Here is a 26,114-nt window from a genome sequence, read left to right as displayed (position 1 = left end):
AGAAACGTCAATTAATGCCCTTTCAAAGATGTCTTATAAGAAAATTACTGTAAAATTTTATTCAGTAAATATATATACACGTAAAAAAAATTATTGCTTTACACTAACTAAATTATAATCGATTTTTGAAAAAGCTAGAGAAAAAAACTCATTTAACGGTTAACCTATTTTGTCCTTATTAGCAACTTTTAAAGTAAAAAATCAAGTTAGATTATTCTTTCTACAAATAAATAGAAAAAAGAATACTTAAATGAAGAAATTACTCAAATTAAGACACGTCAGCATATTTTATTCAAGGGGCTCAACGGTCACTTTACATAAACATTTATTCTCCTTTCTTCAGTTTCCCAAAGCAAACATTATATCCTTTTCTTTATCTCTCTCTTTCATTTCAACATTGACCACACAACTCTTAAAATCTTCCACCACCGTCGCCACCACGATGCCGCCGGGAAACCACCTCATCACCAGCGTCCTCCTCCTCATTCTCCTCTCTTTTCATCCTACCGCCACCGTTACTGCCGCCGTTACCGCCTCCGACACTCCAAAATTCCGTGAAGCTCCAGCATTTCGTAACGGCAAAAATTGCTCTTCAACTATTCATATAGCAATGACTTTAGATTACTCCTCCCCTTACCTCCGCGGCTCAATCGCCGGCGTACTTTCCGTCCTACAACATGCCACGTGTCCTGAAAACACATTCTTCCATTTCCTCGCCGTTCACCGACACTTTAACAACCTTAACAAAACAATTACCTCAACTTTCCCGTACCTTAATTTCAAGCTCTACAACTTCAATCCAACTTTAGTCCGTCATTTGATTTCCTCTTCTGTTCGTCGTGCCTTAGACCAACCGCTAAATTACGCTCGAATTTACCTTGCTGATTTACTTCCTACCACAGTAAATCGGATTATTTACCTTGATTCTGATCTCATTGTTGTTGACGATATAGCTAAGCTTTGGAATATTGATCTTAACGGTCGTGTATTAGGTGCGCCTGAATATTGTCATGCTAATTTTACTCATTATTTTACGAACAAATTTTGGTTTCACCCGACGTTTTCTAACACGTTTGAGAATCGGACTCCTTGTTATTTTAACACTGGAGTTATGGTTATTGATTTGCAAAAATGGCGGAATAATGGCTATACACGCAAACTCGAGCATTGGATGAGAGTTCAAAAGAGGTACTACCTTTTTTTAATGAAATATTACTGTATTTTAATTTGTATAATTATGTCTTAACACTTCTTAACAAGTATAAAAGGCTTTTTTAGATTTCGAAAAAAATATTTTTTTCGGAGCAAACATGTTAATGGGTGTCATTGAAAGTTAAATAGACTTGAATTTAAAAATTTATCTGTGCTAATATCACGTTAAATTGTGTAAATTATTTGGCTTAGAGGTTTATGCTAGGTGCCATTTGGATAATATTTGGTTGAAATTGATTTTATATGTGAAGTTGGAGCAGAAAAATGATTATTTGGACGTCCAAATTGTGTGCGCTAAATTTCACTTGAAAAAAGTTACAATTTTGTTGAACATTATTACTTTCACTAGAAATATTCATAAACTGAAATTTTCAACTACAATTTTATTTTATTTCAAATTGACTTGAAATAATGAACGAAATAGTAAAACACACTCTGATAATATACAAAATGAATTAATTGAATAGATATGGTAAGTATGGATTCATTTGTTTAGAACTGAGACGTAATTACAACAACAATAATCATGGGCGGATGCTAACGTAGAGCTACTAAGTTCAACTGAACCAATACTTTCGGTGAATCCAATACTTTCGGTGCAGAATATAAATTTGTGTAAAAATCACTAAAATTGTAATAAATAGTAGATATAAACCCATAATTTTAAAAATATAATGAGTTTAATGCTAAAAACTTTTAATATTGAACCCATAAAATTGAAATACTAGATCCGCCTATGTAATTCCACACGTGCGGTTTAAGGATGATAGTAAGTACGCTTACCTTGTGCAAATAGAGAGGCTATTATAAACCCTCAGCTCAAACAAACCTGCATTATCACAACGGTAGTATAGAAAAAGAAATATAGAGAATTGAGATACAATTATTGTTATTATAAACATGTATTCATTAGATATGATCAGTAAGGATTTATTTATTTAGAACTGAGACGTAATTGTTGTTATTATTAACAGGTACAGAATCTACGAATTGGGTTCATTGCCACCATTTCTACTAGTATTCGCCGGAAATGTAAAGCAAGTGGAGCATAAATGGAACCAACATGGATTAGGTGGTGATAATCTTGAAGGGCAATGCAGGGATTTACATCCAGGTCCAGTTAGTTTATTACATTGGAGTGGAAAAGGTAAACCATGGTTAAGATTAGATTCAAAGAAACCATGTCCGTTGGATGGTTTATGGGCACCGTACGATTTATTCCGACATGAATCATTGTTTTCGGATAGCTGATGTAGGAGATTACTGCTATTTTTAGCAGTAGAATAATTGTTTGAGTGAGCTGGAGACAGTGATACTGAAGTTTGTAAAAAGACGAAAGAGGACAAGAATGTATAGAGTATGGTGATGTAGAAGGAAGGGTAGTTTGGGGTTTTGCGCAAAACAAAAAAAAAGTTCTTCGAGGATAAAGTCTGTGTATTAGGATCTCACTAGTTGGATAATATTAGTGTTGTTATTGGTTAAAGATGATTTTAACCGTTGGATTTTGAGGTAAATTATGGATTTACCATGGTGGGGTCATGTAGTGACGTGGAGATTGTTGATTGGTGGATGAGATATTTGGAAGGAAGTGATTGGATTATGGGGAAGATTCTTGTGTTGCTTTCACAGATTTATATTTATGTTTGGTGCTAATGTCATTATATGCACTTTTCACCTACTTCAATTATTTACTCTCTTTTTTCCTTTGGGATGTAGTAATTCATAAATCATGAAAATATGGTGTTTGATACTTTGATTGAGCTGCTTTTGATTTTATCTCATTTTTTGGGTCTACATTTTGTAAGTATCCTTTGGGATTTTTTGGATTGAGCTCATGTGTTTTTAAATTTTGGAAGTTTGTGAAAATTCTTGGTGTTTCCATGCTTCTTTTTCCTTCAAATATACATCGTAGTCAGGGTGAGTTTTAATACAACAGTATCGAATTTATTTGAATTCATAACTTTTGATTCGGAGCATGAATTTATATATAAAAACTCACTAAAATTATAACAATTATTAGAATCTTAAAAGTTGAATTTATACCGTTAAATTCTGAATCTGCCTTTGAATTTGTAATCCGGTTGCTAAATAATACCCTACCCTTTTGCTTGTGATAATCTTACATAATGCTTAATCTTATGACCTTGAGATAACTTTGAATATTTGAAAAGAATAGATTTGCTAGAGGATCATTTGCCCGTGAATTTCAATATCTTATGCACTTTCTTTGTATTATTTTGCTAATAAGGAAAAATAAACTAAATTTAATGTGCAACAAGAGTTTTTGGAGCATAACCATTTTTCTTTAAAGCTGTAATTTTAACAGCGAAAGCCAGAATTTTTATTAATGGGTGTTAAAATGTACAAGGCTAGGGTATTATGAATAAAAATGCATGGAATTTCTTAGCCTTGGTAAATGGTAAATGTGGTATCATTGGTTTCTGTGGTCCTGTGGAATGTGACAGAACAATATAGCTATATATTCCAGCTTTGAATGATGAAAATGTACTGTGCTTTGAAAGAATTTGAAAGCTAGCTAGATACAGCTATATATTGTAGTACTATATCATTTCTGGATTGACATCTACCAAAATTTGCCACGAATTGAATTGTGCAGTCCTGCGCGCACCCTCTAATGCTCAAGCTTTAGGATTTTCTCATTATTTTTGTTGATAGAATAAAATAATGCAAATGAAATTTTATATTTGTCCTCTCTTGAACTTTCTATTGTAACGGTGTGTTCGAATCAGTTTATTGATACGTATTTCCCGGCTCCTTGTAACACATGTATAGGTTATCTACCTATCAAAATGTATACACGATGAAAAGGAATCATATGACGATTTTATATATCGACTGAAATTTGAATCTTGATCTACCTCATGATTTAATTGAACTTACTATTATTAAGAAGACAATTGTGTCTAGCTCAAACTCAAAAGGAATAGAGAGGTTGGCTACAAAATAAATCAGGCCATAGTTGTATTTGAATTTAATATTACATAATTCGTGTGTAGTCAAAGATTAAAATATATCTAAAGGAATAAAGGTTGGCTACAAATGCAGAATCCTCAAGACACCTTTTTCTCTTAAGGAATAGATAATGTAAACTGATACACTTTGGGGATAAAATTAAAGCAATAAATTATTAAATCTTTTGGTAAAGCCATATCTTATTATATAATGATTGTTTTCTACTTAAAAGCAAACAAATCTACTTGATCCAAGCAATGTATACATGAAAAGTGGAAACAAAAGCACATCTTGCAGTGTTTGGATTCGAGATAAGAATAAAAGTGAATCCACAAAAGAAAAAGGGAAGAAGTAAAAGGCACTGAATGAAATATTGGTACATTTTTACACGTATGTGGGCTTGTTGAGTGATGACACGGGCTTTGTTGGCCCAAGCTCTCTTTATTTCCCTTTAGAGCGGGATTTGCGTCGTACCCTATATTTGTGTCACCTTTTAACTTGTACTTTATTTTTAAAAATTATTGATTTGATAACCAGTTGACAAAAAATATGTAATAACAAGACAATTACACCCATGACAAAAGATACAAAAACTGCATCACGCATTAATCGTGTGATCTGCAACCTCATTCGTGAAAAAAGATCACCTCCTCTCCTCTCAGCAGCTTTATCAAAAAATTAAAAATTTGTCCAGATTCATCTTCAGAATCACACTTGCATGAAGTTGTTTTACGTTGAAGCTAAAACTTCTTGCTAATGTAGCATGGAGTTGTTTCATGTTGAAGCTAAAACTAGTTGTTTCACATTGAAGCTCAAATTTCATGTTAATGTGAAGTTATTTATCCTGCAGTCTACAGTTTTATCATGAGTTTTATCCGAAACTTCAGTCTAAACATGCTGAAGTTGTTTAGTTCGTTTGCTAAAAGTTCAGATTAAACATGCTTAAGTTTTTAGTACATTTGCTAAAACTTCAGACTAAACATGCTTAAGTTTTTGTCTTGTAGTATGTAATTTTCTAAAGAGTTTTTGCTAATAAATTTTATTTGCTAAAACTTCATACCAAAACATGCTGAAGTTTTGTAACGCAGTCTACAATTTTGTCCTGAGTTTTATCTAAAACTTCAGTCTAGACAAGCTGAAGTTTTTTAGTTCATTTGCCAAAATTTCAGCCTAAACATGCTTATGTTTTGTCCTGTAGTTTGTCAATAGTCTTTTATTAAAAAATAGCAAAATCGTCTTTTTAAAATACTTTTAATAAAAATAAGGGTTGGATGCAAACTGAAAAAACAAAACGGGTATAAGTTAAAAAGGGGTGACCAAATAAGACGGCCCATGCAATTTTTATCTTTAGAGTTCACACTGAATATTCTGAAAATTATGCTGGATAGACCTTTTTAAGATTACTGTTTAAATTGCGATCCACTAAAAAGTCTTGAAAAAATAGACTTCGGCCAAACTTTTGAAGCATGCTAGTTAGAATTTTCAGAAGTGGTTCTAGCAATTACCAGAATTTTGAAGCCCCACTAATTCAATCACAATGCTAAAAAAATCAGTGATCTGTCATGACTCGTAGCAAAATCCTGAGATAACTAGATTTTTAAGCATTGTGGCTGAAAATTTTGGTGATTATGCTCATTTTGCCACAACTCCTAACAATCACCAAAACTTGCTTAAATTCTGGCGAGCGTTCTTTAAATTTGGCGTCATGCTTATTTTTCTAAAATTCGATTATCAGGGTCAAAACATCAACATCTGCACAAAATTATCCTATTTATGTCATTATCCTTTGAATATTTCCTATATGCTTCTACTAAATAATAAAATAGGTTTTGTTTTTTTACATTTCTCTTATACAGTTCTGGGCTTGCGTTTATAATGTGAGATTTTATTGGCCGAATTTCTCTTTATTACTATTTGTGCTCCAGGCTGATTCTTTGCTATACTTCCACTGAGTAATACACTAGGGATCGGGTATTTGGTCCATTTCTCAGAAACATCTTTGGGCTTGCTGTGGTGATATGGGCTTTTCTTGGCCCAATTTCTCTTTAGGGGAATTTTCTTTTCTATACCATATAGGAAACTATATTACTAAATATGTTCATAGTTTGTATATTACCCTTCATGCTAATAGTATTTCTACATAATATAGACAATGTATTAAATAAGGAATCATCTGTAGGCTTCCTAATTTATGCGCGCTAAAATTGGGAGATTAAATATTCTTCCAGATCTTCCACAATGCAAATCACGCACATTAATCTTCTTCGTCAGTTTCGTTTCAAATTTAGCGTCTCTGCTTTTACGATACACTGTGTTTCAAACTTTTTTCTGATTTCACAAATAAATAACGACTAAATCTTCTACAATTCTTCTACATCAAACGCAATTATGTCCAAATTTCAGTAATACAAAGCAAAGGAAAAGATAGCAGCAATTCCACCATTGACAGCCATTAAAAAGCTTTGAATACAAATTTAGGTTTTCAAAAATCATTATTTGTTTGGATTGGGTGTTGTTGCAAATAAATGGGAATACGGTTTGGAGTTTATATCTCAATTTTGAGGGGTTTTCGTGAAGATTAGACTTGGTTTTGGCTGAATTTCGGATTGAAACTCGAAGAAAAAGAAGAAGAAGAAGAAGAAGAAGAAGAAGAAGAAGAAGAAGAAGAAGACATGACATACATTATATTGCAGAAATTGTAGAAAAATTGTATTTTGTTGTTTATTTATTTTTCTTTTATTCATTTAACTATTGTATGAAAGTTGAACAACATTGTATAAAAATTATATTTAAGCGGTATTATATTGTAGTTGTATATAATTTAGTAGAAATAATGTACGAAAATTGAAGATAATTTGTATAATATATAATTAGTTGTATGAAAATTATTTTTACTATGTATAAATCAGATACAAAATATACAAAAGACATATTGTATAAATTTTGTATAAAATTTGTATGTAAGTTTTATGTTATTGTAGTTGTATTTTACTGGGTGGAAATAATGTGTGTAAATTGTAGAAAATTGTAGATAAGTTGTAATCCTCTATAACGGGAGATGTTGGCATATTAAGTAACTTTAGTGTTGCAGACGAACATGCAAGAAAATAAAGATAAATTCTGTTATGAACATTTTGTAGATAATTTGTAGAAACATTGAAATTCTGTATTTTCATATTAATTTTTCAAATGATATGCAGTTTTATTGTAGAATAAATGTAGAAAATAAGCCATTGTGAGTCTTATTTGACTCATTCCTCACATTCAACCTATTCTACAAATTCACGCCTCTTTAAATACAATACAACCATACTTTCTTGAATTTAAAGGTATAGCAATATATATAATTTAAAAAACATCTTCCCTCTGCACAAGTTAGCTCAAAAACAGACGAGGTGGAATAACAAGCTCCCATCAAAACTTTTAACACAAAAACACAAAAGCTCAAAAATAAATAAACAACAGTCTACAATTTTTCTATAATTGCTGCAATATAATGTATGCCATGTCTTCTTCTTCTTCTTCTTCTTCTTCTTCTTCTTCTTCTTCTTCTTCTTCTTCTTCTTCTTCTTCTTCTCCTTCTTCTTCTTCTTCTTCTTCTTCGAGTTTCAATCTGAAATTCAGCCAAAATCAAGTCTAATCTTCACCAAAACCCCTCAAAATTGAGATATAAACTCCAAACCATATTCTCAATTATTTACAACAACACCTATTTCAAACAAGTAATGATTCTTGAAAACCTAAATTTGAATTCAAAGCTTTTTAATGGCTGTCAATGGTGGAATTGCTGCTCTCTTTTCCTTTCCTCTTATATTACAAAAGGAACTCGAAATCATAACCATCAAATCGATCAACCTTGTGCTCATCTTCCCTGGGCACAAAAACATTGGAACAAGATTGTAGAGGTGCCGGCAGTGCCTTGGCTATAGAAGAAATAATGAGATTTTGATACAGAAATCATGGGTGTGAGAGAGAAACGTGGGTGAAGGTGTGGGAATTGGAGAGAGAAACGTGGGGGAGTGGTATTAGAAGGAATATACGGTACCGTTAAATTGGGAGTGTAATTAATATCCTTAAAAACCACTAATGATATATAATTGGTAATTAAATATACTAAATATAATTATATCAAACCTTAAACATTGAGGATAATATAGTTTCATATACGGCATAGAAATATAAAAATTCCTTCTCTTTATTACGCTATGCAGTCCACACTAAATATTTCCTCAGATTCGACTGAAATAAAGTAGGATTGGTATTGGGTTGGTACATTTCTCATGAACAATTTGGTCTTTCTGTGATGATATGGGTTGTTGCTTACATTTCACATTGTTACGTTAAAATAGCACGGTCTAGCTAGTTTTCGGACTGGTCATTCAAAAATAGTCAGCATGTACCAGGTTAATGAAAAATAGCCACTATTTTGTTGTAATTGAGACCGGTCCAGCATAGTATACTGAAGTTCGGTGCACCTGTGTATGAACTTCCAGCATATTATGCTGGACCGATATACTTTGCTGGCTCCAGTATAATATACTGGAGACTGGAGATCCGGTGCTCCAAACTCCAGTATATTATGCTGGACCGATATATTATACTGGAACTCCAGTATATTAGACTGGAGTTCGAGTATAATATATTGGAACTCCAGTATATTATGCTGGAGTATTTTTCGGATTTTGAACAGTGTTTTCGTTCAGATTTATCTTTACATGAAAAGTGGCTAAATTTCGATTACCTTTGAAACTGCGGCTATTTTTGAATGAGCACTTATAAATCTGGCTATTTTTGAATTTTTCCACATTGTTACACTTTACGGCCCACACTGAGTTTCTTTCGGAACCTTTACCTAAATAGCCGGATTTACTGTTTAGTTTTTACATTGATTTTAAACAAGAAATGTGAAAGAATGTTAGGTAAATGCAGTTCTTTTATATTTGAAAGAAAAACACTTATAGGTGCAATTCTTATTTTCAGAAGTATTGGAGTATTATTTTTCTAAGATGAATCATGTTGATACAAACCATAGGAATTTAAAGTGCTAAATCTATTTTGTAAATAGAGACACATATACAGTTTAGTGGACCATATGTTCCATTCAATCTTGGGCTTTAACTATATAATAGACACTTTGGAGTTTCTCTTGGTAACAGTTAAATTGCAAAACTAAGCTCTTAAAGTTAGTTTGCGTCAATTTTGTGCAAGGACTTAAATGCAATTGGAGGTATTTTATTCGCAAAAACCAACATATTCCAAATAAAAACTTATTATTTTTTATGGAAATTTAAAACAACAACAATAAACCCGGTAAAAATCCCACAAGTTGGGTCTGGGGAGGATAAAGTGTACGAAGACCTTAATCCTACCTTATTGAAGGTAGAAAAATTGTTTCTGATAGGTTTTCGGAACAAGAAAAGATGAATATCAGAATTTCCGAAAAAGGTGTGGCAATATTTTTCTTTATTCTTTTATTGAATCTTTTTTATAAATATGTTTTAAAAAATATTTACTTTTTTTTTTGATTTCCCATTTATTGTCAAATACCCGAATGGAGGCCCTCACTAATCCAAATTGGTAAAAATGGCGTGTAGTAGCCACTAATTAAAGGTGTCTTTAATTTTTATCTACTAATTATAATGCTCAGCAAAAATAGCCACTACTAATAGAAAAAAGACAATTTTACCATTTCTTCCTCTCTTTCGCGTTTCATTTTCATCTGGAATACCCAAGGTGATTTCATGGTCGGCCTCCTCCATGCTTGGTCAACAGCATCAATCCCTCAATCCCTTATTTGTGCACATCAATCCCTCAATCCCTTGTCTCTCTCTCTCTCTCTCTCCAAAAGAAAATATCGGAACCCCTCTTCATTTCACATACTGTTGCTGCTTCTCTCAAGCACAAACTTCAACTTCCAAAACCCAGAAACTTTATAATAAACCCATGGATGAATTGCAGTTCAATTCGACTCACAACTACTGCTACTGCCACTAAGTGTAGTGGAAAAGTGAATAGATGGTCCCTTTATGGCATGAATGCTCTTGTAACTGGTGGCACTCGAGGCATTGGGTACTTTTTCATTTGCTAGTTCATGATTTATGTTCTGTTTCAAGATATTCAGTTCATCTACCATTAAAAACAACTATTATGCATATTGTTTCCATCCTACAAGTCAAGAGAATGGGAAACAAATGACATACGTTATAAAGCAATCCTTGTAGAATTAAGAACATGTGTACTGTAAGTGCAAGACCAAGATAAAGATTGTCTATCCTTAACATTTAAACATGGAATTAAAAGTTAAGGACTTCGAGTCCTTAACTTTTGAACAAGAAATTAAAACTTAAGGATTGTCGGTCCTTAACTTTTGAACCAAAAATTAAAACTTAAGGACTGCATGTCCTTAACTTTTGAACCAGAAATTAAAAGCTAAGGACTGCCTGTCCTTTAACATTTAAACATATAATTAAAGTTAAGGACTGTCAGTCCTTAACATTTAAATATGGAATTAAAAGTTAAGGACTGCCAGTCCTTAACTTCTGAACCAGAAATTAAAAGCTAAGGACTGCCTGTCCTTTAACATTTAAACATGTAATTAAAGTTAAGGACTGCCAGTCCTTAACATTTAAACATAGAATTAAAAGTTAAGGACTGTCAGTCCTTAACTTTTGAACAAGAAATTAAAAGCTAATGACTGTCTGTCCTTTAACATTTAAACATGGAGTTAAAGTTAAGGACTGTCAGTCCTTAACATTTAAATATGGAATTAAAAGTTAAGGACTGCCAGTCCTTAACTTCTGAACCAGAAATTAAAAGCTAAGGACTGTCTGTCCTTTAACATTTAAACATGTAATTAAAGTTAAGGACTGCCAATCCTTAACATTTAAACATGGAATTAAAAGTTAAGGACTGCTAGTCCGTAACTTTTAACAAGAAATTAAAAGCTAAGGACTGTCTGTCCTTTAACATTTAAACATGGAATTAATAGTTAAGGACTGCTAGTCCTTAACATTTAAACATGTATTTAAAAGTTAAGGACTGTTAGTCCTTAACATTTGAACCAGAAATTAAAATATACAATTTGAAACTCAAGCTACAGGACTTTGTATACAGAAGAACAACAACAAAGTGAAGGACATTTTGTCCTTAAGTTTTTTTATTCAATTTGCAAAATGAGGCTAGTAGAATCAAAGTTAAGGACATAGTGTTCTTATTCTTTTGAATTCAATTTCTAAAATGAAGACACTATATCCAGAATACAGAATTATCATATGAGGCGATGTCTATAACTTTATCAATCCTCAGTTGATCGTCACTGGATAACTGCTGCTGCTCCTCGCTTCTTCTCTTTGTGTAACTGCTGCTTGTGTTGATAGCGTAGGTATAAGTTATATCAGAAGGGTATTTTCGTCCAATCAGGTATAAGTTTTTTTAGGAGTGGCTAAAGTTTAAATACATTGAAAACAGTGGCTTTAAAATAAAAGCCACTGCTCTTAGTGGCTATTTGTGCCGTTCGCCCTCCAAATTAGCACCACGTTAAGCCCATGAAAAGGGGAAGCATTTTCTATAGGGTTTATACTCAAAATCTCTAGCTAATGATTGAGGGATCCTGTTCATTTCACTATAACCATCGGTGGTAAGATTTAACAATTTGGATGTATGTTTAATAGAAAATAGAAAGATATTTGGTTGGTTTTAATCTATTAATTTTTTTTTCTTTTGGTCTTACTAATATTCTATTTCCCTTAAATCCAATCCAAACACACATTGTTCACAAAACCAATCTATTCTTATCCAAATGCCACCTAGGTGTTAACTTTGATTGTGAAAAGACATTGGAAATTTCTGATCACTCCTAATCATATATACAGAACAAAAAAATTTCAAACTTAACACATTAATTCATTGGAAGGAACCTTCATATGAAACTTTAAGACACTTTCCATTAAGTTTCACATTATTAATAAATTTGTTTTCAATCACTACTTCCCATTTTTAGGCCATATCTAAGTTTCTAAGTTGTCAAAAGGCAGTTTCCATTGAGATTTGCCTGGTATTATTGTTTTGACAACTTTTTGCAGTTCATACAGTCAACCCTAGTTCTAGGGTTTAGCGATAATCTCAAGTAATTAACTAATTAATTATGTGAAAATAATAGAAGTTCGTACACTAAACTCACTGTCATTAACTCATAATCCGAAAACTTAGCATGCTAATACAAGCTTAATTTACTTCCTTAAGTAAAGTTCTATCGGATTTCGATGCCACTTGCTACTTAACAACTGTATAATACTCTCTCCGTTCACTTTTAGTTGTCTACTTTTGTCTTTGCACCCCTTCAAAGAAAATAAAAAATGAAGTGTGTATTTTATAATTTTACCTATAATAATGGTTATTGCTTTTTATCTATTTTCTGGTTTTTATGATGTTATTATTTCTATGGTTTTTGTTGATGATAGTGATATATTATCTCTTTTCATCTTCTTAAGCCGAAAGTCTTTCGGAAACAACATCTCTACTCTCTCGAGATAGGAGTAAGGTGTGCGTACACACTACGTTCCCAAACCCCACTAGTGCTACTGGATTGTTGTTATTGTTATTACACATAATAATGGTAGCATTTTCAAAGTCTTGGGAAGTGATTTAGGGAATGAGTAGTTAATGATAAGGGTAGAACATGAATAAAATGTCTTTTTCTTGATTTAGTATAGTGGATAAGTAAAATTGAAAATATATTTTTAGTATAGCGGACAAGTAAAAGTAAACAGAAAGAATAATAATTATGATTAAGAAATTGCATAATACACTTAATTTTAATAATTTAAAAAGAATAAAGAAAGAAAAAAAAGAAGTTTTCATTAATGAATGAAGAAGTAAGCAAACATGAGGGTTGAAAATGATGACTACATCACATATCATGTGTAGAGGTAGCATGATAATGGATTAATTAAATAAAAATTAATTATTTATTAATTATATCTATGCATATATTAATACTTTTATAAAGAAAGAGATTAGTTTAAATAATTAAAAAAATGTTTGAAAAGGAGTATAAAATATGAATATGATTATGATGTCGACAATGGCAAGAGCAAGCAGCCGTATCAAACACGAGACCTTCACGTGTGGCCAGACCTTCTTGTTCAGTACAACCAACCCCCACCCTATGCACTTTTATTTCCCCCCCCCCCCCTTTTTTTTTCTCTAGTTGAATTACTTACAAGCTCTCCTTGGTCCGAGGGTGATCTAGTGGTCACTGAAGTGATAAAAATCATAAGATCAAGATTCAAAATTCAATAGGGACAAAATATATTAGGTAATTTCTTTTTATTTGCTTAAAATATTTTGCACGATTTATTTTATGACATGGTATGGTAATTAATCGAGTGCGCTAGCCTTTCTTCTACTCCCACTTCAAGAAGGGTAGTGCTAAAGGACATGCATGCACAACTGAAAAGAAAGGAAAGCTTCTTCACTTTCGACATATTATGCCATACTAGTGAATGATGAGGATCGAGGAATAATAAATACAGAATATATAACCAAATATTTATGTGAAAATAGTACGGGCTATGTAAAAATAGTACGGGCTAGTCACCTTTCGGAATGGTAATAAAAAAAATGTAAAGTCATTGAAAATAATCATTATTTTACTGAAACACGAAAAGTTCCAGTATAATATGCGGGATTATAGAGTTCCTGCGCGTAAACTTCCAGCATATTATGTGTTGGAACTCCAGCATACAAAAAGTTCTAGCATAATATGCTGGATTATGGAGCTCCTGCATATAAACTTCCCCCATATTGTGTTGGAACTCCAGCACATTATACAGGAAACTCATATGTAAAAAATTCAAACTCCAGCATATTATGCTGGAGTATTTTCGAATTTTTAAGAGTGTTTTTGTTCAAATTTTATCTTTACATAAAAAATAATTAAATTTCGATTACTTTTGAAACTATAGCTATTTTTCAATTACCAATTACAAATTTAGCTATTTTTGATTTTTTACTAGTGAAGACTAATGAATAGTCACTAAAATAGGTGAAATGAACATAACTAATTCAGACACTACCGTTACTCGAATAAAATAAAATGACCTAGCATGGGACACTTCAAAGCAAGTCTGGAAGACACAGATAAATGGAGCCTTACATAGTTTAATAAATTTAAAATCAAAAATATCCTCCACTCCTTCCCCCTTCCCCCTTCCACCACCCAACCGGCCAACACTACCCCACATCTTCTCCATATTATCTGAAAATAGATATTCATAATTTATAAATGGAAAAGAATTATATACTCTTTAATTATTGAATTGAGTTTCATCATTATGCATGTCACTTCATGCTTCTATGCATGTGTTAATTTGCATTCACGTACGCTTAATTAAAACTATGTATTTCACATTTTAGCTTAGAATATCAACCACGACGACAACAACAACACCAACAACAACAATAAAGATAATAATAGTCGATGCTTTTGCGTATATGATTCAGAGTTTAGAAAAGAAACTAAGACCGTGTTTAATTTATCTCATCGATAATGTTTGATGATTTGCTCTAAGGTAAAAAAAATTAATAATAATTGAGTTAAAGAGAATAGGAAAGAAACTATGATTCATATTTAATTATTGCAATTGTATATTTTTTTTTCTATATACAAGAGGTTGTGAGTTCGAGTCTCCCCAAGAGCAAGGCGGGAAGTTCTTGGAGGGAAGGATGTCGAGGGTTCTATTTGAAAACAGCTTCTCTACCCTAGGGTAGGGGTAAGGTCTGCGTACACACTACCCTCCCCAGACCCACTAAATGGGATTATACTGGATTGTTGTTATTGTTGTATATTTTTTTATATAAAAAAATAGGAAAATAAAAAATGACAAAGAGAATTGAGCTCACACCAATTTTATCAAAAATTATACTTATAATATTGTAAGTAATAACAGTTTGTTATAATAGTATACAAGTGATATACTGTAAGATAGTTTGTTATTGGCAAGTTGGAAGTGAGATTCTTCCCACAATGGAAGAAAGAAGTTCCGTGCCTGTCATGTGAAACAACCCCGGAACCGACCTTACTCGTACCGTGTCTGTTAGCCTCGGAACTGATCATTATGAAATAGCACATAACAGGCACGGGATTGACTCAACATGCACGAGATTGACTCAACAGGCACGTGATCCTAGAGTTAATTATTTTTAACAGAAAAATCAAATTTATTTGAATTTTAAATTCAAAATTCAAATAAATCGTCGTGTATGTGTTTGAAACAAGACATCTTTTCTGAAAGGGTCTGTTGGTTGCCTATAAATACACAAGAATTCCAACGAAGTGGATATAGAAAATCACAAGTGTTATTGCAGGCTTTGTTGTATCCTGAAGAGAATCGTTTTGTATTTTCCCTAAATTAGTATACAGGCGATAACTCTTTAAGGACAGTCGATTTTCACGCCTCAAAGCCAATTTTGTTTATTATTTTCTAACAATCTTAAAGAGTTATTCTGCTATGGAGAAATTGATGTCTGTTGTTGAGAATCCGAAGGAGTTCATCAAACTTGATCGCTTTGATGGAACGAACTTTACCCGTTGGAGAGACAAGATGATATTCTTGTTGTCCGCTCTCAATATCTACTATGTTCTTGATTCTGCCTTGCCTCCGATGCCTGAGCCCACAACAGAAGATTCTGACGTAGTCAAGGAAGAAACGAGAACATGATGAACTGTTGTGTCGCGGCCATATTCTGAATACTTTGACAGATCGACTCTATGATCTTTACTGCAATCTGAAGTCGCCAAGAGAGATTTGGACTGCTCTACAAACTGCATACCAGAATGAAAAACGAGGTATTGACAAATTCCTGGCTCTGCAGTACTTTGAATTTAAAATATTTGATACTAGGCCTATAATGGATCAGATTCATGAACTGCAAATCTTAGTATCAAAACTAAGTGATCTTGAAGTTAAAATTCCTGATGCACTTCAAATAGGTGCTATTCTTTCGAAATTGCCTTCCTCTTGGAATGACTATAGAAAGAAAATCCTACATTCTATGGATAAAATGACTGTGGAACAATTTCGTACTCACATTCAAATTGAAAGTGAGACTCGTGCTCGTGATGCTATTAGTCAGCCTTCGAGTTCCGCAGTCAATTTTGTCAGTCAGAATGATTCAGGAAGTGGGAACAAACATCTGAAAGTTTCCAAAAAGTCTTCTTTTAAAAAGAGAAAGAACTTTAGCTGTCATCATTGTGGAAAGAAAGGCCATATGATTCGGGACTGCAGATATAGAAAGGCAGGAATAAATTTCAATGCAGGCAAAACCGAAAATTCTGGAAAGATTACAAAATCTGGAAATTCTGAAAAGGCAAACGTAGTGAAAACTTCTGCCCAAGGACTGGTTGCCATGGTTTCCGCAATGCAAATTGGTATGGTCACAGAGTTGAATGTGGCTACCGCTGCTACAAATACTCAAGACTGGTGGCTAGATTCGGGTGCTACTATTCATGTCTGTTATGACAAGAAGATGTTCAAGACATATGCAGAAGTGCAGGATTCTGAACAAGTCTTGATGGGAAACCATGTTGCGGCAGATGTTGCTGGAAAAGGAAGTATTGAGATTAACTTCACATCTGGCCAGAAGTTGACATTACTGAATGTGTATCATGTTCCTGATATGAAGAAAAACTTAATGTCCGCTGCTTTGCTGTCAAAGAAAGGCTTCAAGATAGTTATTGAGTCTGATCATGTAATAGTGTCTAAGAATGGTGTTTTTGTTGGAAAAGGCTATAACTGTAACGGCATGTTCAAATTGAGTATTAATGAAATAAATTATGTTTCTGCTTACATCGTTGAGTCTGATTCTTGTTTATGGCATGCTAGACTAGGACATTTAAATTTTGGCTCCTTGAATTATATGTCCAAAAATGGTTATATCTCATGTAAAACTCAACATATAAAATGTGAAATTTGCATACAAGCAAAGATGACAAAGAAACCATTTCGTAAAGTTGAAAGATCCACAGAACTATTAGATTTAATACATTCAGATTTGTGTGAATTAAATGGAGAATTAACTAGAGGAGGCAAAAGATATTTTATTACTTTTATAGACGACTTCTCTAGATTTACATATGTTTACCTACTTAGAACTAAGGACGAAGCTTTTCAAAAGTTTAAAGAATACAAGTCTGTTGTGGAAAATCAAAGGAGTAGGAAAATTAAAATTATTCGAAGTGATAGAGGCGGAGAATATTTTCCTAACGAATTTAATAAGTTCTGTGAAGAGCATGGCCTAATACATCAAATGAGTGCCCCTTATACTCCTCAACAAAATGGGTTAGCGGAAAGAAAAAATAGAACTTTGGTGGATATGGTTAATGCTATGTTACTTAATGCACATTTGCCACATAATTTATGGGGTGAAGCACTACTAACTGCATGTTATAGAGTACCTTCAAAGAGTATGCATATTTCGCCTTATGAGCTTTGGAATGGTAGAAAACCAAATTTAAATTATTTTAAAGTGTGGGGGTGTATATCCTATTATAGAGTACCTGACCATCAAAGAACAAAATTGGGTCCTAGAGGAATTAAAAGTGTTTTTGTAGGATATGCACAACACTCCAAAGCTTATAGACTGCTAGATCTAGAATCTAATGTCATTATAGAATCTATACATGTTGAATTTATTGAAAATAGATTTATAAATGACAATGTTGATGAAATGACTGAAATAAATGGAAAACGTATTGATGCTAATAAATTGTCGCTTTCTGAAATTATTAAAACTAAGGAAAGAAGTGATGATATGCAGATAGAACCAAGGAAAAGCCAAAGAATAAGAAAAGAAAAACATCTTGGTTCTGATTTTATTTCTTCACAATCTATAGTATTTCTTGTTGAAGGAGATAGGACAAACGTTTGTAATCAAATTCCAATTGTATTAAATGTTGAAGAAGACCCAAAGACGTTTCAAGAAGCAATGTCTTCTAGAGACGCTGCTTTTTGGAAAGAGGCCATTAATGATGAAATGGACTCAATTATATCCAACAACACTTGGGTTTTGGTTGATCTTCCTCTTGGATCAAAACCTATAGGTTGTAAGTGGGTCTTTAGGAGAAAGTACAATACAGATGGTTCTGTCCAAACCTTCAAAGCAAGATTAGTTGCAAAAGGTTTCACTCAAAAGGAAGGCATAGACTATTTTGATACATATGCTCCTGTTGCAAGAATAACATCCATTAGAGTCCTTTTATCCTTGGCCTCTATCTATGATCTTTACGTACATCAAATGGATGTTAAAACAACCTTTTTAAATGAGAACCTTAGTGAAGAAATATATATGCAACAACCTGAAGGTTTTGTTCTTCCGGGAAACGAGAAGAAAGTTTATAAATTGATAAAGTCTCTTTATGGTCTTAAACAAGCGCCTAAACAGTGGCATGAAAGATTTGATAGTGTAATACTATCAACCGGATTCGTACATAATAATGCAGACAAGTGCATTTACTCTAAATTTACAAAAGAATATGGAGTAATAATTTGTTTATATGTCGATGACATGCTGATTTTTGGTACGAATCTACAAGGAATTACCGAGACCAAGAAGTATCTAACCTCAGTTTTTAAAATGAAGGATTTAAATGAAGTTGATACTATTTTGGGAATCAAGGTCAAAAGAGATAACAAGCAAGTGACTTTGTCACAAGCACATTATATAGATAAAATCCTTACTAAATTCAGTCATTTAGGAATAAAGGGGTATAATACTCCTTATGATTCTAGTGTTAAGCTAACTGCAAATACTGGAAGAGCAGTAGCACAGTTGGAGTATGCAAGTGCGATAGGTAGTATGATGTATGCAATGCATTGCACTAGACCCGACATTGCATTTGTTGTTTGTAAACTTTCAAGGTTTACCAGTAATCCAGGTAATGATCATTGGAAAGCAATAAGTAGAGTACTTGGATATTTAAAATATACAAAGCACTTAGGCATTTGCTATAATGGTTTTCCTAATGTATTAGAGGGATATTCTGATGCAAGTTGGATTACAAGTGTTAATGATAATAAATCCACATCAGGATGGATATTTACTCTAGGCGGTGGAGCCATTAGTTGGGCATCCAAGAAACAAACATGTATTTCTCATTCTACTATGGAATCTGAATTTACTGCATTAGCAGCTGCTGAAAAAGAAGCAGAATGGCTGAGGAATATGTTACTTGATATAAAGTTGTGGCCACAACCTATACCAGCCATTTCCATATTCTGTGATAGTGAGACTACAATGTGTGTTGCTCATAATAAAATATATAATGGGAAATCGAGACATATAAGCTTGAGACATGCTTATATAAGAGAATTAATTACAAATGGAGCTATAGCTATAATATATGTGAGATCAAATAAGAATTTGGCTGATCCACTTACGAAGCCATTAGGTAGAGATGTAGTACAACAAACTTGTGGAGGGATGGGGCTGAGACCCTTAAATTAAATACAAGGAATAGGAACCCCACTTTGAGTTAGTATACACTCTAACAATATAAGTTCAATGGGTAATAACAAGTTACTTGTATTGTTTAAGCACTGATCTCCTCTTTAGGAGCCCTAATTCTATTGTACTACTTACTGTTATATGAGGAGTTAAGAGTTGTTAAATGCTTGTTATAACAGGGGCATAAAGACAAACTCCAAAGTGCATACTGTTACATGAAGAGGTTGATTAATCTTAATGGAATTATTAATGTCTGGAGTAACAGGGACATAGTAACTAATTCCACCTATATGAATATTGAAGTGGTGCCGCTTCTAGCAAGATTTAAAGGGTTGATCTTGTAAATATTCATGAATTCAGGATGAGCACATGGCCGTAAACGTTCTAAAGCGAATACTGGATTTTCTAAGCTACTAGATAACGATGTGTGTGTGGTATTTTCGGTTTTGGCACAAGGATTTGTGGTTCAAATCTTAAGATACCATTAACTTCGTCAAAACTTTAATATACTTACACTAAAGGAAAGTTCAAATCTGTAAAAGATACTTTCAATTATTCACAAGTGTTATGAAGTGAAATAACAAACTAGTGGGAGATTGTAAGATAGTTTATTATTGGCAAGTTGGAAGTGAGATTCTTCCCACAACGGAAGAAAGAAGTTCTGTGCCTGTCATGTGAAACAACCCCGGGACCGACCTTACTCGTAGCGTGCCTGTTAGCCTCGGAACTGATCATTATGAAATAGCACATAACAGGCACGAGATTGACTCAATAAGCACGAGACTGACTCAACAGGCACGAGATCCTAGAGTTAATTATTTTTAACAGAAAAATCAAATTTATTTGAATTTTAAATTCAAAATTCGAATAAATCGTCGTGTCTGTTTGTGAAACAAGACATCTTTTCTGAAAGGGTCTGTTGGTTGCCTATAAATACACAAGAATTCCAACGAAGTGGATATAGAAAATCACAAGTGTTATTGTAGGCTTTGTTGTATCCTGAAGAGAATCGTTTTGTATTTTCCCTAAATTAGTATACAGGCGATAACTCTTTAAGGACAGTCGATTTTCACGTCTCAAAGCCAATTTTGTTTATTATTTTCTAACATATACTTTCTCCGTTCAGTTTTACTTAGCAGGTACACTAAAATAAATTTTATTTTTACTTGTTACTTTACTCATATCAAGAGAAGATAGATTTTTTTCTTGATATATCTATAGTATTTATTACTCATTTCAAATTATTTTTTCAAATTCAAAAAAATATATGCATCAATTAATATGAGTGTTATGGTAAATTATAAATTTATTTATTATTTCTTAAAGGGCATAAAAAGTTAAACGTATCAAGTAAAAGTGAACATAGGAATGTATCATATATAGAAGTTAGTCCTTAATTTCCCAAACAAAAGAAAAGAGCTGTAAGAAACAACAAAAAGCCTCATGCACAATAACCGAAATTGACAACTTCTCATAGTGTCGAAAAGACAGAGCAAAAATGACGTTAATTTTTACTAATATAATATAATCCCAAGTAATTGAAGATGCTTTCCTAAGTAAAATTGGGTGGAACACAAGAAAAAGAATATGGGTTGTATTGTTTATATTACAAATAAATCATAATTTAATCTATCACTTAATTGGGTTTTGAGCTTTTCACATTATACTTTCTTTTCTTCTTTTTGCCTGGAATCTATTTAACAAAAAAATCCTCTGGCAATTGGATGCTATAGTCGCCACACACTTTGAAATGAGAGTTTCAATTCTTGAAGTTTTAATTATTGGATTAAAATAGTTATTAAATTAATGAGAATATTGGAGATTTCACGTGTGAGGAGTTTGACTATTATTTTGATGGCAAGTAGCGTAATATTCTAGCAACAACAAAAAGCCAGAGAGAAATATCTACTCTAAGAAAATGTGTAAATTGAGCACTCCCAATGTATGATTCGTTATGAAAATTCTCATGCACAGCTCCCATCAATATTTTCCAACTTTTTTAATCTTTTATATAGTGTTCAGTATTTGTTTTAGCGCCTTAATTAGTTTAAATTTTTACATCGCGTAAGATCAATTAAAGGAAAAAAGCGTTTCATACCATGACTTTTATTTATTTATTTCGAGGGTTCAAATCTGAAAATCTTATTAGGATGGATCCAACGTCAAAATCTTATTTCAATTCTCATTTTCTTTTAATAATGCTATTTCCTGGTACTATAGGGAAAAATCTTGACAAATATTAGAAATTAACGTAATCAATGTGCGCCCCAGGTATAAGGTATAAACTTCTACGCAATTAACTCCTTAAAAGCTCTCTTTATCGATCTCGAATTGAAAACCTCAACAAATTCAGGAAATCCTCCCAAAAAAACTTATAATCTCTCCAAATTCATGCAAAACATAATTTGTTACTACTATTTAATAGAACACAATAAAAATAATGAATTTATATAAGTGATACCAATTATTTGAAATTAAAATTAATGAATTGTTGTCGTATTTTCTTATCTTATTTATTCTGATTAAGCATTTCTTGAGTCGAGGGTCTATCGGTAATAGCCTCTCTATCTTTCAAGGTAGGGGTAAAGTCTGAGTACACACTATTCTCCCCATATCCTGCTTGTGAGACTATATTGAGTATGTTGTTGTTTTGCAGTTGTTGTTACACCGATATTAATTTTTGCTAGTTTTTTTTTTTCCTTAGATTGGTTAGAGAGTTGGATTTAGTATAGAGATTAGAAAATAAAGGATTCATACTAAAGTATCTAACTAATTTGAAATTGGGGCAAAAACCGATAATAGTATTTTGAGAGTGATTATATAGAAATGAATTTATCTCTTAGTTAGTCTAATACTTTATTCCACGTCCAATATTATTAATAAAGCTAAAGTGCGTTTAGACTAATTTTCCATGCAAAAGAGAGATAACATCATAAAATTGACCTTCCTAAAAAAGTTATTGTTATGACTAGAGACTACCTCAGCATCTTAGCCAATTTTCTTTTAGCTGAATAATTCCACGAATAAGCTGCTCAAATTTTTTATTCATATGTTCGGTGGATATGCTTTTTACAACATTATATCTAGTCTCATTTTTAATAGAATTCTACACATGATAAAAAGAATATCTTTTTTCTTCTTTTCTATTCTCAATTGAACTTCTCATTTTACTATGATCAACTTAATTATTACATCACAAAAGGGGAAGGGGGAGGAAAATGATCAACTTAGCACCATCGGATCATATTTTCAGAGGCGGATCCAGAATTTAAATTTGATGGACTTTTAAGATTTTTAGTTTTAAATTCATTGTACTTTTAAAATTATAAGTTCAAATCTAATACTTATTGATATTTTAGCAGATTTTGACATATAAATTCATACTCCATATCATAAGTTATGGCTTCAGTTGAATCCGTAGCGGAAAGGCTACATTTGCCCTACATATTCTTCCATCAGTGCTTTAATTCTTTAATGATAATACACATCATCATGCAAATAAAGTACGTGTCAGTATTTATATTAGTCAAAAATAGGATAAGATAATATGATTAGAAGGCATTAAACGTTAAGAAGGTGGTTAATATGTGCCTTTTTTAGTAGGATTCAACTGAATTATATCATCCCCTCTTACCTATTTAGTTTGTACCTTAGGTGGAACCAACTAAAATTATTTCTTCCTTTTTTTTTAAATAATTCTTGGACACAAATATTTATTACACATAGGCAAGAAACGACCTTATGATAAAAAAATTAATTATCATCTCATCATCAATCAACCAACACAAATACATGTTGTAGGGTAGCTCGTAAACTAAGGACCTGTGCTACCTTATTCATGTAATGGTCGACCCATTATGTTGGTAGGTTTTGCCTACACTATTTGTTTATAGACTGTGACATTTGCTATAGCAATTACAACCAAAGTTTTGACTTAAATAGTAAAATATGGATGAATTCACATTATGTCGTGGCTTTAAAACAAAATTTTAATAAACCCCCCCTCGTTGGATTTTATTACGTCTGACAAATAAATTGAAAAAAATGAAATTTTATATAGTATAGCATCTTCCTATAAAGAATAGTCAATAATTAAATATATATATATATATATATATATATATATATATATATATACATATACATATACATACCTCTCTATAACAACCTCATTTGTTTCAAAAAATTTTGATTGTTATATCGAAGTGTTGTTATAGAGAAAATATATTATAACATACCATAAAAATTTATTTCATTAAAAACTTGATTTTTATAGTGAATGTTGTTATATAGCGATGTTGTTTAGAGAGATCTGATTGTATATATATTCACAGTCAAACCTCTCTATAGCAGCCTCATTTGTTCCAGATTTTTTTGGTTGTTATAGCGAAGTGCTGTAATAGTAAAAATATATTATGACACAGCACAAAAATTTATTCCATTAAAAATTAATTTTTATAGTGAATGATTGGTATATAAAGATATTGTTATGGAGAGATCTGAATATAACTCCACAAGTGTGATAACATTTTGGAAGGAGGATACATACATTATGGTATATGTAGTTTGTATATGTAATACTACTAGTATAAGTTTTTAATGTTACTTTATTTCACTTGAGGTGGTGTGTGTTGGGGTGGGGTGGGGGTTGTGATGTGGGGTATGGGGTACCAAGTGGAAAGTAGGACCCACAATGGACTGTCTAGTGAGCTATAGGAGAGGCATTGCACATCCTTTGATGCCCACATAGTTGCCTCTTTACTCGACCATTACAAGTTTGGACCACTCTTCAATCTTCCCTATAAGAACTCCTCTTTGCTCTCTTCCTTCTCCCATTCAAACTTCAACACAAAATCTCAAAGCTCTAAACCAAGAAAAGCAAAAGAAAGTCCAAGAATCTCTTGAAAACACTCAAATTTTCATCATTTCTTGATTTTTTTTCCTCATCATAATTGAGTTAAAGATGAAGATGAGTAGCACAAATATGGGAAATTCAAAGAGGAGAATTTCAAGTAGAGGAGTTGGAGGAGTACTTAGAGAACAAAGGGCAAAACTTTACATTATTAGAAGATGTGTGGTTATGCTCCTTTGTTGGCATGATTGAAAGAGCAAAAGAAAAAGAGAAGAAAAAAAAGGGAATTAATTAAGGGGTTTAATTTTCTCTATATTTTTTATATTTTTCTTTTCCCTCTTCTTGGGAGTGTACATATCAATGGAGGATATTAGCTAAAAGGGTTTAACAATTTTGTACTAATTTAGCTTATTAAGGTTTCTTGTATACATATCGGATAGTTTTAATTAAGGAAAATGATTTTGATTATATTGTGTCTAAATTCTCTTTTTTCCACTTTTCTTATATTGTTCTACTATTCCTATGTTAAATTGTGGGATTTAGTGATCTATGATTTTGTTGATTCTTTCTCTTTTGATCACTTTTTTCACTATAAAAAAGAAAAGGTTCAAATCACAATTCATTTGATGATAAGTGTTTGAAATTCAAAAAATTTGCACAATGATATTGATCTTGGGAGTTTTCCCTTTTTTCTCTGTGTGTGTATGTGTTTCTTCAATTAGTTGAAAGGAGGATTATCAAATGTAATTTAAACCCACAATCCAAAGAAACATAGAAGGAAAGGTGTAATTCTTTCCTTGTTTCTGTTTATTTTCTTCCATTCCTTCTCTTCTTTTATCTTTAAATGGTAGCTCGGTACACAAAGTATTCTATATTTGGGCCATCTATATTTATGCATGGCCCGGGAAGGATCGCACGCTAAAAAGGTGTGATGTAAGCAATTTACTATAATGCAAGCATAGCGGCTGATTTTACAACTCAAACTCATGACATATCACTCGGCTAATTTTACAACTCAAACTCATGATAACTTTACCATTTCTCAATTTTTTGCTCTTTATTACTATTACTATTTTGGGATTTGTTGAGGGAGGGAGAGGGGGTTTGATTATGATGCTTGTTGCATCTTTATTACTTTAGTGCTTTTCAAAGATTAAAGTTCACATCACTAACTGTGATTACACAAAAATGCATGATCTAAAGTGACTTTCTTTTTATGATTACAAGGTTGAATTTAGCACCTAAGATTATGAAGTAGGCCCAAAATTAATTAATCATTGATGCAATTGATGGTTAGGATCAAATATAAATAAAAGTTAGTCAAACTAATCCCAAACTTTTTTTTTGGTACTGTTGGAAAGCACGCCTGATTAGTGTTTTTAGCACAAAATTTATGTTTGTATAATCATGACTAAAAATTGTATACATATTAAACCAAGCTGAGAGATTTTACTTTGTGTATATCACATAAATAAGTAGTAACATGCCTATCTTTAGGACCTCATAGTTTTGACTTTTTGGTATTTAATCCAAATGGCGTATTCATAATTAAATTCTTGATCTCATCTTATAT

The 26,114-nt window shown here is 32.3% G+C and overlaps 2 protein-coding genes across 2 annotated transcripts; both read left to right on the top strand.

Moving 5' to 3' along the window:
- The first annotated feature begins 359 nt into the window (after positions 1 to 359).
- Positions 360 to 3,004, top strand: LOC104234973 (probable galacturonosyltransferase-like 3). The gene is made up of 2 exons (XM_009788637.2): positions 360 to 1,188; positions 2,187 to 3,004. Exons 1-2 carry the CDS (start codon positions 443 to 445, stop codon positions 2,461 to 2,463), a joined length of 1,023 nt encoding a protein of 340 aa, XP_009786939.1. The 5' UTR covers positions 360 to 442; the 3' UTR covers positions 2,464 to 3,004.
- A 21,453-nt stretch (positions 3,005 to 24,457) lies between these two features.
- LOC104228701 (small polypeptide DEVIL 4-like) lies at positions 24,458 to 25,009 on the top strand. The gene has a single exon (XM_009781226.2). It carries the CDS (start codon positions 24,653 to 24,655, stop codon positions 24,791 to 24,793), a length of 141 nt encoding a protein of 46 aa, XP_009779528.1. The 5' UTR covers positions 24,458 to 24,652; the 3' UTR covers positions 24,794 to 25,009.
- Positions 25,010 to 26,114: the final 1,105 nt, after the last annotated feature.

This window comes from Nicotiana sylvestris, chromosome 10 (assembly GCF_000393655.2).
Source record: "Nicotiana sylvestris chromosome 10, ASM39365v2, whole genome shotgun sequence".
NCBI lineage: Eukaryota > Viridiplantae > Streptophyta > Magnoliopsida > Solanales > Solanaceae > Nicotiana > Nicotiana sylvestris.
This window is presented reverse-complemented; position numbering and strand designations above follow the sequence as displayed.

What these genes read in the sequence shown, in the direction of transcription:
- LOC104234973 (XM_009788637.2), top strand. Translation starts at nt 443, where the DNA reads ATGCCGCCGGGAAACCACCTCATCACCAGCGTCCTCCTCCTCATTCTC. An exon ending in TGGATGAGAGTTCAAAAGAG is followed by an intron (nt 1,189 to 2,186) that starts GTACTACCTTTT and finishes TATTATTAACAG; the next exon opens with GTACAGAATCTACGAATTGG.
- LOC104228701 (XM_009781226.2), top strand. Translation starts at nt 24,653, where the DNA reads ATGAAGATGAGTAGCACAAATATGGGAAATTCAAAGAGGAGAATTTCA.